At 49.9% G+C, this 18,348-nt stretch overlaps 7 protein-coding genes across 7 annotated transcripts; 5 read left to right on the top strand and 2 right to left on the bottom strand.

Moving 5' to 3' along the window:
- Window positions 1-120: 120 nt before the first annotated feature.
- MIND_00343300 (Ribosomal protein 60S) lies at window positions 121-2,381 on the top strand (the record flags this gene model as incomplete). Its single annotated transcript, XM_037360280.1, has 2 exons — window positions 121-1,022; window positions 1,073-2,381. Exons 1-2 carry the CDS (start codon window positions 136-138, stop codon window positions 2,379-2,381), a joined length of 2,196 nt encoding a protein of 731 aa, XP_037223165.1. The 5' UTR covers window positions 121-135.
- Window positions 2,382-2,645: 264 nt separating this feature from the next.
- Window positions 2,646-5,896, bottom strand: MIND_00343200 (Meiotically up-regulated 190 protein; the record flags this gene model as incomplete). Its single annotated transcript, XM_037360279.1, has 6 exons — window positions 2,646-3,698; window positions 3,752-4,320; window positions 4,369-4,509; window positions 4,561-5,224; window positions 5,282-5,398; window positions 5,447-5,896. The coding sequence occupies 6 exons, from the start codon at window positions 5,894-5,896 to the stop codon at window positions 2,646-2,648; spliced, it is 2,994 nt and encodes a 997-aa protein (XP_037223164.1).
- A 594-nt stretch (window positions 5,897-6,490) lies between these two features.
- On the top strand, window positions 6,491-9,266 carry MIND_00343100 (Fn3-like domain-containing protein; the record flags this gene model as incomplete). Its single annotated transcript, XM_037360278.1, has 4 exons — window positions 6,491-6,750; window positions 6,800-6,927; window positions 6,984-8,617; window positions 8,667-9,266. The coding sequence occupies 4 exons, from the start codon at window positions 6,491-6,493 to the stop codon at window positions 9,264-9,266; spliced, it is 2,622 nt and encodes an 873-aa protein (XP_037223163.1).
- A 54-nt stretch (window positions 9,267-9,320) lies between these two features.
- Window positions 9,321-11,095, top strand: MIND_00343000 (DNA polymerase subunit Cdc27; the record flags this gene model as incomplete). The annotated part of the gene is made up of 8 exons (XM_037360277.1): window positions 9,321-9,445; window positions 9,499-9,695; window positions 9,748-9,815; window positions 9,862-9,969; window positions 10,023-10,262; window positions 10,310-10,568; window positions 10,613-10,828; window positions 10,878-11,095. The coding sequence occupies exons 1-8, from the start codon at window positions 9,330-9,332 to the stop codon at window positions 11,093-11,095; spliced, it is 1,422 nt and encodes a 473-aa protein (XP_037223162.1). The 5' UTR covers window positions 9,321-9,329.
- Window positions 11,096-11,176: 81 nt separating this feature from the next.
- On the bottom strand, window positions 11,177-12,221 carry MIND_00342900 (uncharacterized protein; the record flags this gene model as incomplete). The annotated part of the gene is made up of 3 exons (XM_037360276.1): window positions 11,177-11,421; window positions 11,475-11,625; window positions 11,673-12,221. 3 exons carry the CDS (start codon window positions 12,219-12,221, stop codon window positions 11,177-11,179), a joined length of 945 nt encoding a protein of 314 aa, XP_037223161.1.
- A 977-nt stretch (window positions 12,222-13,198) lies between these two features.
- Window positions 13,199-16,096, top strand: MIND_00342800 (MAP kinase; the record flags this gene model as incomplete). The annotated part of the gene is made up of 16 exons (XM_037360275.1): window positions 13,199-13,452; window positions 13,503-13,551; window positions 13,601-13,653; window positions 13,699-13,881; window positions 13,930-13,945; window positions 13,996-14,076; window positions 14,125-14,183; window positions 14,233-14,254; window positions 14,305-14,345; window positions 14,385-14,492; window positions 14,539-14,571; window positions 14,618-14,634; window positions 14,682-14,885; window positions 14,932-14,975; window positions 15,020-15,295; window positions 15,347-16,096. The coding sequence occupies exons 1-16, from the start codon at window positions 13,271-13,273 to the stop codon at window positions 16,094-16,096; spliced, it is 2,118 nt and encodes a 705-aa protein (XP_037223160.1). The 5' UTR covers window positions 13,199-13,270.
- Window positions 16,097-17,245: 1,149 nt separating this feature from the next.
- On the top strand, window positions 17,246-18,285 carry MIND_00342600 (LIM-domain-containing protein; the record flags this gene model as incomplete). The annotated part of the gene is made up of 6 exons (XM_037360274.1): window positions 17,246-17,326; window positions 17,372-17,466; window positions 17,522-17,557; window positions 17,608-17,740; window positions 17,791-17,979; window positions 18,034-18,285. Exons 1-6 carry the CDS (start codon window positions 17,294-17,296, stop codon window positions 18,283-18,285), a joined length of 738 nt encoding a protein of 245 aa, XP_037223159.1. The 5' UTR covers window positions 17,246-17,293.
- Between the last annotated feature and the right edge of the window lie 63 nt (window positions 18,286-18,348).

Below are 18,348 nucleotides of genomic sequence, written 5' to 3'. Positions count from 1 at the left end.
TGATATGCCACTTGTTGTTGGGAATTAGCCTTTCGACAATGACGGCGACGTTCAATATGGCAAGCACAAGATTCGGTTTTTTTCAACGTCTCCATGTCACACAATTTGATTTGCGCTTCCTTCTTTCCCTCACCAATGGCGCCGCCCGCTCCGTTGCTGCTGGATTTGGACGCATTTCCTCAACCGCCTACCTTCATCCCATCGCCTTCAACCCCACAATTCTCTAATCCTCCTCCTTCTCGACCTCCCCTTGGACCTTTACCCCCAGTCCCTGGCCCAAGCCGAATTTCAGACGCAGACACCCTTCTTTTCCTACAAAGTACTGGTGTTTCGCGCTCGCGCCGTTCATCCAAACTTTCTTTTAACGGGAACCGCGATTCGATTGCTAGCACCCGGAGTGACTCTTTACTCAGCATTTCAACACCACAAACACCGTCCTCCCCTGCCCACAGTCTACACCAACCCAGTCTCGTATTCTCCGTTGACGAGCATGATGAGCCGAGCGACGACTTGCTAGCCAACGCCCCTCTGATTCAGAAGGCCCCTTTAGACGAACTGGAGGACTTATCAGTCGCTGTTCCCTCAGTCATGCCTACTCCCCGCCTACCACGCACAACACCTCCAAGGACTCACCAACCCCGTCGAGAGAGTATTGCTCTCAACTCTGTCGCTATCCCAACCACAGACAGCGACACCGAACCCGACTTTGACGCTCTCGACTCCCCTGCTGAGCCAACCAGAGCCGTCTCCCCTGACATCACTTCCATCCTGGCAACAACTCCCAGGCCTCGTCTTAATAGTCTGTCGAGAGGTGTCGCATCTGTATATGAACCCTGGGAAGAGGACTTCATTGATGACTATGGCAAGCAACGCGACACCATTTTTTCAGTCTCGTCCAAGAGAAGCAACGCCTTCACGTTTGGCTTCCCAGACTCCACCCGGTCGGAGGAATCACTGCATTCCGTTGCTTGGGATGACCCTCACGAGTCGGACTCTGATTTGGACCTGCATACATCATTGCCGTACGTGTTGCCTATTGTCTGTCATTCCTAATCTTACTAGCTCCACATAGTCAACTCATGCTGCAACATGGCTTTTTGTCCCCGCAGAGCAAACTCCTGACGGAAGATACTCCCACTCTTACCCCTTCCTCTGCCTCAACATCTCGTACAAAGACTGTACCGCCTAGGGATACGAGAGACACACCCAAACGCCGAGTTCGTCATCGTGATGGTAAACTGCTTCGTGGTGGTATAGGTCTGACTACGGGGCTGGGTTGGAGCGATTCAGAGGATGAAGATGCACCAAGTGCTCTCACCCGTCGCATTTCGTCTCTCGACCTTAATCGCTCCCGTTCACAGCTTGGACTCAGTCGTTCGTCCAGTTTAGCGACCTCTGCTCGGACCTCAACCTTTTCGCGATCCATTTCGCATGCCCGTCGTGCTCAAAGTGAATACGATGATACGGATACCGACGAGTTTGGCGTCCGACTTGCCAAAGATAGTGCCCCACCTACAAGCTGGCAAAGGCGTAGTGATCCAACATCCCGTCTTTCTCGTGTTCAGAGCCAGAGTTCTCTTCGTCGAATGCCGTCAATCCAATCAGAAGAGTCGACAAGCACAACGACCAGTGCAATGAGCCTACCATTGATGCGGAGTCGCAGTAGAGTTCTTCGTGTCATGGCTGCAGACAAAGAAAAGCCTCTCCCGTCAACACCTCATCTCAGGCGTGGTCCAAGTAACGCCAGCCTTATCCGTCCGAGAGCGGTGACTGGGGTGACCCACCCATTGTCAATAGTACCACCATCAGCAGTTTCGATGAAGAGTACTCCACAACCAGGTGGCCTCCCCCCCACCCCATTAACACCTGGCGGGTCACGATCATTGCGCCCACTTCGTTTGCAGCCACGTATGCCTGTTCTTGGTGGTGATCGGGCTCCTGTGCCTGTTCCAGCAGTGATCAGCGTTGGCGGATTGTCGAGTTCAGTGTCTTCGTCTTCTGCGTCAACAGAAAGCTCGAATCTGTCCACTTCTTCCTCTGGCCTCTCTACATCAACATCAGCGACGTCAATGTCGCTTCTCTCTGCCTCCCCATCATATGCACGAGCTCCGTCACCGTATGGTCCACCATCACCCGCACTCACACCCACAAGCTCTGGGTTTGCTTCTGTCACACCAACACCCACCACGCCGAGTTTTGGCCCAAGCACTCCGACAACGCCGATGTCTGAACACAGTGGGATTGCACGACCCCGTCCAAGAACGGGAACGGGTATGGCTTATCGGTCATCAACTTATGGTGGATTAGCCGGAGGCAGTGGTGGTCGGGGTCCGGGTATTCCTGTCCGTGCCCCCACGAAACTTGCTGGCCTTGCTTTGTAATTTTGCTCTAAAGCAGCATCCATTCTTTTGTAAATTTTTCCCCCCCGTTTTGTGAGGAAACCGGAATTTTTCATAGGAACACACAGCCACATACTTCGTTTTCAACCCAACACTGCATTTTCTTCCTTTTTCTCGTCACTGCTTGACGATTCGCATTACTACTGAACTTTAGTTAACCCGTATATATCCTGTCATTACATACCGCCGTTTTGCATGTAAAATTCCTAGAGAAAATAATGAATTTGTTGCGATAACACAAAAAAACTAGGCTTCAGTGTCCATTCCCTGCTCTGCTTGACGATGCTTGAACTTGCCCTTAACCTTTTGCTCTAGGCCACCCGCTACCTGCTCGACATTGTGACCCACCCAAGCGAGCTTCCTTGCCGCCCCCCATTGCATAAGACCCCGGTGTTCACGATGGAGTTGATCGCTTCGTTTCTTGTGGTCCTTGATTTCAGATAATATTCCCCCATTCGTCTTGGGTTCAGGGGCTGGGGCCTCCTCCGAGTCGCTCGAGACGACCGAATCATACAACGAGTCACGAGGCGAATCTCCGTCACCTCGCAGCATCTCCTCTGCCGCATCCAACACTTTCATCACGTCGGCAATGTTTGGATCATGATCGGCAAGTGATTTATGATAGCCGGAAAGACCCGGCCACAAACGGAGCTTCAGCTTGAGGGTGCCGAGTCGTTCCGCATCTTTCGGCTCTTGCGTATTGAACTGCGCGCGCTGGAGAACCCGCTTTTGACTCCGCCACACAGGCAGATTGACTGTGCTGTCTTCATCGTCACCGATGTCTTTCATCCACAGCACAGAAAAGGCAGAGGTTGAGTCAGGGCCAACTGAATGTTTGCGGAATTCGATTAGTAAGCATTCGGCATATCGACGCTTCACAGCCAGACGAACTGGTTTGCCGCGTTCGTGTTGCCAGCCATCTTCGTGAGTGTGGAGTTTGCCCTTTCCGTTGAGGGTACGAAGCACAAGTTTGCATGCTGAGACGTCACTGGGCAGATTGTCGGTTGCTCGGGCGGATGGCTGGATGTCCAAAGTGCCCACATCCCAACCAATGAGCGATCGGGGCAATTGGGCCTGAACACTGCGGAATACGAGTGACAACTTGACGCGGCCAAAGCCGATTCCTCCCGTCAATGGGTAGGAACCGGAGACTTGAGATCGTTTCTCAAATAACGTCCTCAGTGGTAGAACAACGACCCCAATGAGAGGGTCAACTTCGTGTAAGCGCTGGTCACGAACAGCGACCATAACCGACGCAGTGCGCCAATCTTTGACAAATCGCTCTGTACTCGCGGAAAACTGCCGGAAATGTTCAGAGTCGAATAGAAAACAACAAAAAATGGACACTTCACATATGGCTTGTTGGTTTTGAGCTTGGTGCGTGTACGAAAGACACGTTGGTGGTTCAGAATTATAGTGCAGTATGCGTTGGGAAGATGATCGCTCTGGTCCTCCGATTCCCCTTCACCAATCTTGCTCTTTCGAGGATGGGGCACGATCAAACCATCAATTTGCTCCACCATCACCGACAGTATTCCCGATGGCCACTCGTCAGTCGGTGGACATGCAGCAATTATTTCGTCGCCGCGGTCTTTGAGCTTGACTCTCTTCTGGTTCTCAATGTCTTCTTTGGCATTTTTCTGAATAGAATCCGCCTCTCGCAACTCCCGTTCCGTTTGTCGCTCAACATCAGCCTTGAGCTCATCCAAACTTTCACCTTTCTGTGCTAGATGCTGCTCAAGGCTGGTCTTAGCGAAATATCCACATTCCCAACGGAGTTCACCAGGAAGTTGTTTTCTACCTTCGATGTCCGTGAAAGAGTCGGTTCGTGACGACATTCGATTGAGAGTCTTGGAGTCCTCCATTAGTTCATTCAAGTTCACTTCGACTGTTCCAAGAAGATCATCTGCAGCCCCGCGGTCTGACACAATTTGATAAGTGACGGAAAAGAGACTAAAAATCAACACACCTGAGTCCCAGAGTTGAACGCGCAACTTCTCTTTCGCATTGATCTCCGAAGGGCCAACGAGAAGGAAGGCAATTTCTTCCCAGTGCGGGTTTCCTTCGTTCTCAATGATCCGGCTGGACCACACAGGCTTCCCCCACTTACCTAGATAGAGGTAAGCATGCTTGTTGCAACAGGAAATAGATGAATATTTACCCCAGCCAATACTAACATATGGGTCGCCATGCCGCTCAGCTTCCGACTCCCAGAACTTACCGCCATCCCCATTCCTGAAACCAACCGCACTCTTGGCGATCACAACGAGAACACCGAATGCTTCGGTATCCATAGCTTCACGGCCACTAAGCATTGTTTTCAAATCCAAGGTTAAGCTGCGTGGCGCAACGTAGGCGCCAACAGCACCATCAATTGCACTTTGTAACCAGCCAGACAAAACGGGTATGTCCATGACATTGACGAATTTCTGGTTCATCGGGGTGCATTTTAGAGTCACTTTCGGTTGACCCAAAAGTGTCAAGATGAGGGAAGACAGGAATGGCGGGTTTGGCATCAACTGGATGCGCATCCGAGTTGCAACTTTGAGGCCCGTCAGTTCAATCCACACAGGGACAGCGACCCCCCCAGTCAGGAGAAATTCCATTAGGATATGGGGATTTCCCGAGCGCTCCATTAAACTTTTGCCATGTGAACGCGCATGGTATGAAAGGAGGACCTCCAGATTGACAAAATCGCCACGTTTGTCGCTATCTTTGGCATTAGCGTCGGTATCGAGACTTCGAATTTCCAGTATTTCGATTGACTGCGAGCCTTGGCCCATGTCTGCGACACGGACGCCAGTGATGAATTTCGGAAGAGAGGCCTTGAGGGGAGGGAACAATGAGAGGCCTGAACCGACACAAATGTCAACTCAACACACCTGGAGAGCATCCTCCAGCATGTCGCTAACCGAAATGAAGAGAGCGGGGTTAATGATGGGCCATAGTGAGCCGAGAAATGCGTTGAACCACAGTGCAGTCTCTGGAGAAGTTGTTCGCTGTACCAAGGCTGAGAAGGCTCAAAGGACAAAATGAACTACACAGACCTGATGTAATTGGTTTTCTGGGCCATCCAGCTGAATTGGCGGCGCCAGTGGTGGTGGGTTCCAATAATACAACACCGAGCTAGCAGAGACGACAGCCAGAATGCAGCAAAGCACTCCGGATATAGCCCAACCAGTCCACCCATTCATCAAGCTACCCAAAATTCTGGATAGCATGAGGATGGCAACTGCTCCAACGAAAGACCCAGCACCCGCGACAGCTGCCATTTGAATCTTGGTTTTGCGGGTAGTAATATCCAGTTGGTCGGCGAGTTGAGCGTTTTGTACGATGTCGGGGTGGCCATTTACAACAAGGCTCTCATTGGACGACGAAGACTGGCTCGCAGATGACCATCGACGAAGGGCAACGTTGGAGCGAGTGACAGGGTCATGAACAGTCGTATTAGTGTCCGGAGTTGGTGTTTGACCCTCACTGCTGGGCTGCGTAGACATGGAGAAGAGGTAAGAGAGAATTCAATTGCCGCCAAGGCGCCCAAGGGACTTAGCGATGGTGCTCACCTATGACACGCACTGGCACGATGTGACCTTGCATCCTCTCACTCCACCATGACCACCACCACTCTCAAATGCTCACTTACTTGGTGTGATTGTGCTTCCCTCCGTGTTTTCCATCACCCACACGCCAGACAACTGCAAAAACTGCAAATAATGTCGCCCCTTGCACCCAAAATAGCTACTGCTAAACGCCGCTCAGATTCCCAGCAAACTGCCACCAATCGGAGCGCGCAAACTGATGGCATGTTTCCAGCTCAATGTAACCGCGCACTTCAACTCCCGAAGGTCTAAGTATTTGTACTTATAATTTCCATGAAGTCAAGGCGACCAGCGAACAAGGAAAGCCGGCGCGTGACATCACGCGTCTCTGTTCAAATCTTGTTTTGCTCAAGTCGGGGAATCTACCGGCTGTTCATCCGAAAAGGCTCACATTGTCATTAACAGCAACATACTCGGTATGATTACCGACGATACCAAGTATATAAGAACTCGACTATGGACAAACCAACTTGAATCCTACTCCCAGCTACGATGTACCTCATTCTTATAGTCGTGATATTGGGAGCATTTCATACTTGCGTCATCTCGCAAAATGTCTCGCAGGCGTCTATCGAAGTTCCCTGGCGAACCAATAACTCAAGGGTCAATAATCTCGTCGAGGAACTTTTGCCTGAGGAGAAGATCGCCCTCGTGCATCACACATACTACACGGGCACCCAAGTATTCGCTGGTTATATTTTGTCCTCCAAGCGTCTCGGTATTCCAACACTTCAGATGGCCGATGGTGAAGCGTTCGTAGCAGTCGATGCATCAATTTTGAAATGCTCACGGTTGAGACAGCGGCGTAGGTGCGGTGAATGGTGCCACTGCGATACCGACCCAGCTCAATCTTGCCGCCACTTTCTCGCGAAGACTGGCTTACGCGCACGGTTCCGTTGCTGGAAAAGAGGCCCGGCTACTCAACGTTTGTGCGGCTGAATCCGAGTCCTTCGCGAAAGGTTGTAACTGACTTGAATTTATTTAGCCATTCTGCTTGCGCCTAGAGTCAACATCCTCCGTGATCCTTTTGACGGCAGTTTTGCTCAGGGCTACTCAGAAGACCCTTATCTCAATGCTCAGCTCGGCGTTGAAGCGGTTAAGGGTATCCAAGACACTGGGACGATGGCCAATGCCAAACAATTCGGGCCTAGTAGCACCGGAGCTAGCAATGGTGACGCAAACTCTCAAGTTGATCTTCAGGTCCTACATGAATTGTACTGGTCACCTCATGAAGCTCTTGTGAAAGCAGGTGTAGCATCTGTCATGTGTTCGTACTCCCAAGTAAACGGAATTCCATCCTGCTCGTGCAACGAAGGGCTCAACTCCACTCTTCGTGGCGACTTTGGGTTTGAGGGAATCGTGATGTCAGATTGGGGAGCGACACACTCAACACAAGCTAGTATAATTGCTGGTCTGGATTTGGAGATGGGTTCAATGACATACTACACCGACTCCCTGTACAACGACATCTATGGCTTCAAAAACCTCTCCGAGTCCTACCTCAACAGAGCAGTTCACCGAGTTCTCTCCACCTACGACCGTTTTGGCATTCTCGAGGGACGCGGGCCGCAAAGGAATTCGACAGACCTGCTTTTATTAAGCAATCCTATCCCAGACGAAATCCTTCAAGAGCACGAAGAAATCGCCTACACCATTGCAGTTCAGTCTGGAGTGCTTCTCAAAAACCATGGTGTTCTTCCTCTCAGCAGGAAACACATCGGGGTTATCGGTCCGACCGGCTTCCAGTTAACCAATGGAGCGGAGAGACTTACTGAGCGGGCTTATGGCCGAGACATTAGAAAAGTTCCACCCCTCGCCGCGCTCAAACAGCGTGCACCACAACTAACAATTTCATCGAGCGTGGGACTTGATTTACATGGTAGACTTATCCCTTCGTCGGCTCTGAGAACACTCGACGGACAACCCGGCCTCTCGCGCATCATGCTTGAATTGCCTCAAGCTAAACCCTCGATAGACGCGACAATATCTTTTTCTAGTACCAGCGCTCTCCCGGCCAACACCAGTTACGCCTGGACCGGTCAACTCTTGGCAAACGAAGCTGGTCATTACCGAGTTTCTATCCAACGAAATTACCCGTTGACAAGCGGCCGGGTCAACGACAGCGACTTTCTGAATCCTAGTTTGGGTAGCGTCGATACTCTGGTCATCAATGGTACTGAATTCACCGGCTATCGCATTCCTCTCGATGGTGGAGCTCGTCCTCTGAGCAGCGCCGTGTCTACACTCGACGGTTGGGACGAGAATGGAGCCAATGTTTACCTTCAGCAGGGCTGGCATAACATTACTTTAAATGTGCCAGCACTATTCCACCTCCCGACAGAGGTGCGCCTCCATTGGGTCACTCCCGGTCAGCGAGAAGTAAACGTACAAGCCGCGATCAAGTTGGCCAAAGAGGTAGACGTTCCAGTTGTCTTTGCGTATTCGATGACGCCGGCGGAAGTGGGAATGCAACTGATGTCTGGTTTCAACGATCTTATTTCACGCGTTGCGGCAGCCAATCCAAACACAGTAGTGGTACTTAACAATGGAGATCCAGTTGTGATGCCCTGGCTTGATTCGGTGGCTGGGCTGTTGTGGATGGGCCATCCTGGCCAAGAGGTTTGTTTGCTTTATATTTCTGTCGCTTTCTCTCAAGCCAATTAATCAGGGAGGCTTTGCGACTGCCGATCTTCTTCTGGGGAGGAAAAATCCTCAAGGCCGTCTTCCGGTCACGTATCCAAAGTCTTCGTCTACGTCTCTCACTCGCAATCCACTCTTTCCCGACCGTGTTTCAACCACGAGTGGGACTGCAATCTTTGACGAAGGCCTCAATGTCGGCTATCGTTACTACCTCTACACCAATACTTCGGTCCTTTTTCCATTTGGGTACGGTCTATCCTACACCTCTTTCCAATACAATAGACTTAGTATCAAACAAACTTCGGACGCCCAGTTTGCTGTCTCTTTCTTCGTCAAGAATACTGGAAATCGGGCAGGCGGCGATGTCCCTCAACTCTATATCGGACCACCTACCAACTCTACTTCTGCTTATCCTGGCATAAAATTCGCTGCTACTGCTCTGGTGAATTTCGACACGGTCGAGTTGTCAGCGGGCATGTCTCAGGCCGTTCACTTCACAGTCTTGCCTAGACAACTCAGTTTTTGGAACCAAACCGACAGATCGTGGATGGTGGCACGAGGGAGTCGGAAGATCTGGTTGGGCGTTGATGCGCAGACTCCTGTTTTAGTTGGTATTATTCATGTGTAGCGTGTTGTTGAACGCGTCAGTTGACGTCGAAGTCACGCGTTCGTGACATTTCGCGTCTTGACCATGACCACACAAACGATTCACGACTATATCAACAAGCAGCTCTCCATCGAGAAGAATATCGTGACGTTCCGCTCCCTAAGCCGCCAGTTCTCTTTCAATGTTCATGTTGCTCATAAGTCTGTGGTCAAATTTCAGTCCGTCGACATTGAAGTTTCTAATAGGCTTGAAGTGAACTGGCGGCCTTTCTTGAGAGCACGAGTCATAATGCGGTTGCCACTTTTCTCGTCTCTGGGGAGCGACAACCCCTAGGTTTCCGCTTCAATGAAGGATCCGGAATGGACGAAAACGAAAAGTATGAAGATGACGCTGAAGGGGAACAAGCACTGCAATTCGCCTCTGTGCTAACCGTAGAGGCGAACCTTCAAGGTATGTCGAACAAAAAAACTCTGACTCCTTCATCACACTCTTCTGTCGTCAGCAACCCAAGCCTCCTTCCGCACAGTCGAATCTACTCTCGTCTACAGTCTGTCTCATTCCCTTCCAAGGGTATATTGGCCGCCTCTCTTTTTGCGGATTCTTGAACTTTATGCAGGACTCTGGACTTCTTTGCAGTCCGACGCCAGGGATTAGAGCAATAGATGCGAAGAAAGAAGCTGATTTTAGCAAACTTGTCGGCCAAGTTATCTCAAGCCATGTAGTGGTGCGTTTGACACCGCTCAGCACTAGTATCTGGCCTATATACCACTGTTCCAGAAGTCAGATAAACCTTTGCCAGCCTGGGGAGGCCGTAAATCTGCCCCACCTGTCGCTGGACCGTCCAAAACAACCACGGCGCCCGTCAAGACGGAGAAGAAAGAAGCCAAGCCGAAACCCACGGGTAAACTCGACTTCAGCAAGGCTAAGATTAAGGACGAGGAGAAGCCCGTCAAAGTTGAATTTACGCCGAAAGCTACAATCAGTGAGAAGGTTCGAGCCAAAATGGAGGACAGCAAAGTTCGTTGACGAGTTTGACTCTGAAAAGCCCCTGATAGAAAAGGTAGAAAAGAGGGACCAAACGCAAGTCCGCACTGGCGTCTGACTCGGAGGAAGAGGAAGTCATCATCTCTGAACCCAAAAAGGTCACAGAGAAACCCCAGCCAAGTCTGAAGGCGGAAGCGTCTGTGCGCATACGAAAAGGTGTTGTTCTCTCGGACGATGATGATGACGACCCTTCTCCGCCGGTGGATCGCAAAGGAAAAAACAAGGCCATCATAACGCAGGAGGAAAAGGACTTACACGCATTAATGGATATCGACGACGGTCCGTATTTATCACTGACTAATTCTAAACTCATCTCTTTGTAGAGGCAATCACGCGAGTTTCACGCAAGGAGCCTGAATCAGAGAGCAAGACTGCTAGTGCAGATGAAGATGTTGAAATGTCGGACGTGGAAGAGAAGCCCGCTGCTCCCCCCAAGCGAGAGCGCAAGCCGAAAAAAGTCATTCCTGTTGGAAGGAATGGACTGAAAAAGAAACGCGTCGTCAAGTCCAAGATGAGTTTTGATGCGAAGGGGTACACAGGTATGAATGACTCGAGAGCCGCACGAAACTGGTCACTGAAGTGTTGTAGTTATGGAGGACTACTCTGAGTATGAGTCTGTAGAAGAGGAGGAGGAGGATAATTCACCGCCTCCCAAGGCAAAGGCGAAAGGCAAAGAAAAGGTGGACGCTCCTACTCCGAAAGCCAAATCCACAACCCCTGCACCCACCAAACCAAAGCCAAAACCCAGTGGCGGATCTTCCAAGGGAGCGCAGAAAGGCATTGCTAACTTTTTCGGCAAGAAGTGATTTATTCGGTCATTGAGTAAATGGAGGTCACGGGGTATTTCAATTTACAGTCCAGGTATATAACAACAAATGGGGGGAATTTTACACAACCCAGTCAGAACACAACTGCTCGACTTGAACGATGATGTCTCGCATCTCCGTTGCCTTGAGAGAGCGACCCAACACACTCATATTGGCACGCAGCGGGGCAACCGCTTCCAAAAAGGTGGCCACAAACTTGTGCAGGGCGTTATTGCCCTGGCCTGGAGTTGTTCCATGCCAAAAAGCTGGGCCAGCATTCTTGAGGATCGCTTGTAGAGCCTCAATATGTTCATACGAATTGAGCCCTTCAAATGCGCCAATCGTTGAGAAGACATTGGCGAGTTGATTATTTGCATACCTTTGATCACAGTGATGACACAGGTTGCTGTGTGTGGACCTGGGACTAAATCCAGCTTGAAAAGTTGGCCCATGAAGGCGGCTTGAGAGATAGCTGAAGCGACATAGTTGAAGGAGGGTGCATTGCGATAGGTGATGGATGTGGGTGAGTCCTGTCGTTGCGTTAGACACGGACAACGAACGTCAAGAGTTGGCATACTGGATCCCAGGTCACTAAGAAAGCACCGACGACACATTCGCGCAAATGCCAAACAAAAGACTGCGATATTTGTTCGCCGAAAGTATGGAAGAATTGGCGGTACACCATAAACGCAAAGTTTGCAACCTCCTCAGTGCTGCCCTCTCCTCCGCGCCAACAGAAATTTTGTGCGAGCTCAGCCATGGTCTCGATAGGCCAGTTTGACTGAGTGGTGATAAGCAAGGTCGCGTATTCCTTCTGCAAAGCAGTGGATGCCGCCTGAGTCCCTTTGGTAAATGCATCTAACCAGACGGGTGATCGACGAGGAGGGGGTTTGGTGACGGCGACCTGTCGAGGAGGAACACTTGAAAAGAATTTTGGGACAAATGGCTCGGCACGAGGGTTGAAATCTGGTTCGAGCTTTTGTTGAGCATCGTCCTCATCAAGGGCAAGTGTGCTAGTGGAGCTGGCGGGAGACGCGCAGATAGTGAAGGCCGGACTTGATTGCGCTGGCTTCGGCCGTTCAAAGAGAAGGTTGAGTTCGTGGGTAATGGGAGTGGGATAGGGCATTGGTTGTGTAGGTCTTTGAAACCAACCTGGGCTTTAAATCGAGAATTGGGATGTCACCGAGAACAATTAATGGAGGAGAAGAACAACAAGGCTACGCCTGTGATGCTGTACCATAGCATGATAGTTGTGTTTCGCGGCGAGAAGCTTGACAAACACAAAAAGAGCGAAACATTGTGCACTGCTCTTGCAATTGTTTGTGGTGGGAAAAAAGTGACAGCGCTTCCCGCCACTGATTGTCACTTCTGCTTACGAAGTACGTTCAATGTCCCAAACAGCAACTTGAACTTGAGCAAGACACACCAGAAAACACACTGCATATTATCATGTGTCCACACGCTTCCAAAACTACGCAATCTTGCCATGCACTTCAACCTCCCTCCTTGTGTCCTGAATTACCAAAAATGACGATGGAATCGTTTGTGGCTACCATCGTCGCTTGCCTTGGGGCAGAACTTGAACGTCTGCTAAAAATCTTGGATGGCAAACTTCTCCCTTGCGTGAATTAATCTTTGATGGAAAAACAACTGGAGCAAAAATGCGCTGATTCTGGCGAGACAAGATTACGAGACCTTAATCCTGCTTGCTCCTGCTTGACTATCGGCCCATCTCCACGATGTTGAGTGGACCACAGGGTGCGAAAGCTCGTTCTTGAGTGATGCGTTTGTTATAAGATTAAGAATTTCTAGTTGGAGGTCATTTCCTACAATTAGAACTCAAGGTATTGGTCGCCACAGTGGCTAGAGAATGGAATTATTAGCTTTCCGTAACTGGATCGACCTGAAGTATTGGTCATTTTCAACCTGAGTACCAAGACAGTAAGTGCAATTGGTTCTGTAGTGATAGACCATCCGCCGGCACGACCTGTATCATCGCTAGTATTACCCTATAGCAGTAGAGAAAAAGGCAAACTGAAGGAGATGCTACTCTTGAGTCGCGGCGATCTATGTAATCTGATGCCAACGGAAGCAATTCTCTCGTTCACTTTCTCTTGCTTGTTCTCCACTATCATCGGCATAGACATTACACGACGAGCACTTCCTCACGAAACAATGGTGGAGGCTGAAGGCCTTTCCAAGCAACCCCAAGAAAGCGATGCAAGACCCAGCAGAGGACGTGAATTCAGAACTGAATCTTCGTCTCAAGCACCAGCTTCAGCCGGAGTGGATCGGGGAAGATCGAGAATTCGTCGAACAGATTCGGACTCATTGTCTGAAGACGACCTCGATAAAAAGTATGCTCACCATCGCACTCTATACAGCGCTTTCCGCTCATCCACACCAGAGGCTATCACGCACTCAAGTCATCGTTCGGAAAGGCTTTTTATGTCAAGGTTCCGCCATTCCGCCTTTATCTGACCTATGGACCTGAAAAGTGAACAGAAACGGTGGAAACTGATTCGTGAGATGGGTAGTGGGGCGTATGGACATGTAATGTGAGTGGCACGCAGACTCGAATTGCTATATCAACGTGTGAGAAGCTCCGCTGGCGACGAAATCACGAAAGAAACTGTCGCAATAAAGCTTGTGTCTCGTGTCTTCGACAAAGTCCAACTCGCAAAACGCGCTCTTCGCGAAATCACACTCCTCCGACACTTTACTGGCCATGCCAATATCACCGGCCTCATCGACGCTAAAATGATCTCCCCAGATGCCAATGAAATGTGAGGAATATGAACCAGCCGTCTGTCAACTGACTTCTCTACCACCAGCTATATTTTTATGGAGGTGAGGCGATCACCAGAGTGGATAGCTATTCATGTGTCAAACCTATACAGCCAATGGAGGGTGTGTTGCTCGTCTTTGTCAGCGAACATCTTGACTCTTGTTTCCTCAGCGGACTTACACCAGATCATCAAGTGCGTACCTATTTATATTCCCGCTCATTCCCCTTCAATGCAACCAAGATCTGGTCAAAATCTGACCAACGAACACGTTCAATATTTTCTATACCAAATCTTGCGTGGTTCGTTAGTGGCCGTTCATCAAGTATCGGTACTCTGATATATACCTAGGACTGAAATATATTCATTCAAGGTAACGATTGAGATTAACACCTCCAAACTTGTGCTCTAAATCACGGAAAGCGGGGTCATCCACCGGGATCTCAAACCTGGAAACTTGCTCGGTACTTGATTCCCATCCACTGTCCAAGCAATTCATGCAGACCTCCCTCCACAGTCAACTCCAACTGTGAATTAAAGTTGTGTGATTTCGGACTGAGCAGGGGGTTTGAAAATGCCTCTCATCTTACTGAATATGTCGCAACAAGATGGTTCGCCAAAATGTCGCGCCCAACGTTCTGTTTTGATGCTCCACAGGTACCGAGCCCCCGAGGTCATGCTTGGATTCAGGTGCGAATTTCTGCTCTCGATTTGGAGTGCTGACGTTTGCGCTCAGAGGCTATGGTTCAGCAAGTATGAGGTCTATCTGTTTTAATGAAGCCTGCGTTCATTCCATCTAGTTGATGTATGGTCGATTGGTTGCATTTTGGCTGAGCTACTTTCGAGCCAGCCCCTTTTCAAAGGCAAAGAGTGCGTCATGTGTCGTGCGAGCTACTTGAAGTTCATTTCTTTCCAGCTATGGTATGGACCATTGGATAGAGGAAAGATAAAGGCTCAACGGAAGCGTACAGTGGATCAGTTGAGGAAGATACTTGACGTCCTTGGTATGCGAGGGACGTGCTTCAATCTCACTAACTTAAACACATTTAGGCTCTCCTGAAGAGAACATTCTACAGAAAATCGCAAGTGAGAAGGTGAGTGCCGTTCATAATGGCGCAGCACCACTGCAACGACTTAGGCTCGGGCCTATGTCCGTTCATTGCCCATCAGCAAGAAAAAGCCTTTTGCAAAAATTCTACCTACAGCAGACCTACAAGCCATTGACCTGTTATCGAATTGTTTAACATTCGATCCTGATGCGCGATTCACAGTCGCAGAGGCTTTAGAGCACCCTTGGTTATCGGGCTACCACGAACCAGAAGAAGAGCCTGATTGCGACCTTCCCTACGACAAATGGAAAGATATCGAAGAGCTTACTACTATCGAACAATTCAGAAAAGCCCTTTGGGACGAGGTAATGCCTTGTCGCAGAGTAGCGTCCGGTTCTCATTCTGCGTTTACCTAGATTCAAGACTATCGCAGAGAAATTCGCGGGGGCGTTGATGATGAGGACGAGTTCGAAGCCGTTGTTGCTGCGGCAAGCGCGGATGGCCAAGACTTGCCGAACGTTGTCCAGGCGGAAGTAGTGCCAACGGTAGTGGGAGTCATCGCTGAAGAGCCTGTTGCTGAAGAAGCAGCTGCGCTTGAGGGGTCGGAGGAGGTGAAAACAGAACCTGTCGAGCCAACTGCTGAAAGTCAAGGTCCTCCTCGGCCGGTATCGCCCGAGAAAACAATACCGACTTTCCCCACCGATCCGGTTGTCACCTATGCACGACGGTCAAGCATTATGCAGCCTTCTCGACAGGGATCGCTATACGGTTCTCCGCGCCCCACATCCCAACACCTTGGCAGTTATTTCAGCGAGAGCCCAAGGCCAGCGGAGCCGGTACTCGGTCCAGGGACAATCGCTTTTCCTTCGTCACAAAACTACGTGTTTCCTCACACGCGGTCACGAACTGGCTCTACTGTGGGTCGCGGGGAGGGTCAGAGGAGGCTATTACGTACTCTCAGCACTGTCTCGATACACGAGAGTGGAGAGGGGCGGCCAGGTGGTCTTGCAGACATTGCGCCAATCGGCCGCTTCATTGTCGAAAGCCAGCCATCTGAAGCGGATGCGCCTGCTTCAGAAATGCCAAGAATACTCGAAGATGAGCTGGGTAAAAAAGACGATGAAGAAAGGAAGTCAGTCAAGAAGGAGTCGGGATTTTTTATCTGATAGGAAGGCACTAATTTAGAATATGGATTACAATCGGCGTAATATCGATACATTGGTGTGAGTTATGCATTGTCAAGCGTCTCCGAGGATGCCCTTGATACCTGAAAAAAGCACGTGAGCAGAATAGAGTAGTCAGCATATTACGTACGATCTATGATGTCTAGATAGGCGATGCTCGCAGGACTTTCTGGGTATTCGTCGAGAAAGCTCTCGCCATGATCAGCGCTTTTGCCGATTCTGGGATCAAGGGGTATAGCGCCTAAGAATTCAACGCCTGTTTCCTGAGCAAGATGTTTCCCGCCACCCGTACTGGGTTTGAATATTTGTGACTCGTTTTTGCAGTTTGGACAGACGAAACCGGACATGTTTTCAACGAGACCCAGTATGCGGATGCCGACCTTGCGACAAAAGTCAATCTCTCGCCTGACGTCTTGGAGTGCAACTTCTTGTGGAGTTGTAATGAGAACAGCGCCATCAATCCCGCTCTCTTTTAGGTATTGAACAATGCTGAGGTGTTCGTCAGATGTACCTGGTGGAGTATCGACCACCAAATAGTCCAAATCTCCCCAGTCGACATCTTTGAGGAATTGTGAAATCAAGCCGTTTTTCTTTGGCCCACGCCATATGATTGCATCGTGGGTCGAGGGAAGCATGAAGCCCACAGACATGACTGCAAGATTGTCTTGAACATAAACGGGAGACCACCCGGAAGATGATGAGTGCACTTGTTCGGAGGCTATGCCGAGAATGGTAGGAATGGAAGGTCCGCAGATATCAACATCCATGATACCAGTCTGGGTGCTTTTGGATTATTAGGAGTAAAAACACATAGTAACGTACCACACCTGGAGTTGGTCATCAGCAGCGAAAGCCCATCCCAGCTGTGCGGTGAAGGTTGATTTGCCCACTCCACCTTTTCCAGAGAGAACCAAGATTTTGCGTTTCACATTAGACATCCGTTGCTTGATGAATGGGAGAGACGGGTCGGGGAGTTTGGTTTGCCCAGAAGCACAGATTTGCTGGTTGTCGCAACCAGCACATGCATCGGCCTTTCCTGCTGCCTCAGATTCTGTCCCCTACGATAATCAGATTGAAGTCGTGGTCTGTAGGTGGTATATGCACTGGACAATGCTCTGGCGCGTTGGTGGGAACATCCATGATGCGTTGCTGACAAAACAGAGTCCATTTTTTTTGTTGATGGACAACCTCCAACTTGACTCCATTTTCCCTGTCGGTTCTGCTCAATAACGCCCGCCAAAGCTCAGTCTATTCAAGGAGGAGGATCGGCCACCTTCGCCAGAAGCTACAATCGCAATCTACAACCGTGACGATGACATTCTCGACGTCGATTGGCGACAACTCAAAATTCGGTATGCATTCATTCGCTTTTGTCGATGCATAAGATCAACTTATATACGTGCCAAGGCTCGTAGGGTCTCATCCACTCTGGGGCCACCACCTGTACTTTCAATATTGTCTCGCAGAGTTTTATCTGACGTCAAGTTTTGTAGCTGGAATGCTGGACGAGTGGTAGCATCGTACCTTGATCACCACCGCAATCTTTATCTCGATGAAAACGTCTTGGAGTTGGGTGCTGGAGGCGGCCTCCCTGGGCTTGTTGCCGCAAAAAGTGGCGCAAAACATGTGAAGCAAAATCGTCCTCAAAGCTGTGATGTTATACTTACGAGTCCCAGGTCGTGCTCTCTGACTATCCAGACGAGTCGTTGATTCAGAACTTGGAGCACAACATTCGAGAAAATGAGGCTGACCGAGGTTGCGCTGTTGGGTTCATTTGGGGTCGCAAGGCTGATCTGTTGATGGCAAGAGCGCCGGGTGGTTTCCAAGTAGTCATTTTATCGGACTTGGTGTTCAACCACTCACAGGTGAGCCCAAATGACTGGGAAAGCATGTTTTTAATTGGAACGATCGCATACCAGCATGACGCCCTATTGGACACTTGCGAGGTTTGTCTCGCCAAGAACCCCGAGGCTCGTGTGCTTGTTTTCTACACCCATCACCGCCCACATTTGGCACACCGAGACCTGGACTTTTTTGTGAAAGCTCGAGATCGTGGTTGGCAGACGGAGGAGGTTGTAAATGTTCGGCGTGGGGTCATGTTTGAGGAAGATAGAGGAGACGTCGAGGTTAGAGCAACTGTTCATGGAGTAGCACTTTCTAGACCACAATAATGGTTGCCATTGCATTCGCCGCTGGGGGAAGGGTTTTGGAGTAAATTATTGTATCGAGTCACG

This window comes from Mycena indigotica (genome assembly GCF_014461135.1).
Source record: "Mycena indigotica strain 171206Taipei chromosome Unknown Mind.scaff0003, whole genome shotgun sequence".
NCBI classification, from domain to species: domain Eukaryota; kingdom Fungi; phylum Basidiomycota; class Agaricomycetes; order Agaricales; family Mycenaceae; genus Mycena; species Mycena indigotica.
Note: the sequence above shows the minus strand (reverse complement) of the source record. Positions and strands in the feature narration are given on the sequence as shown.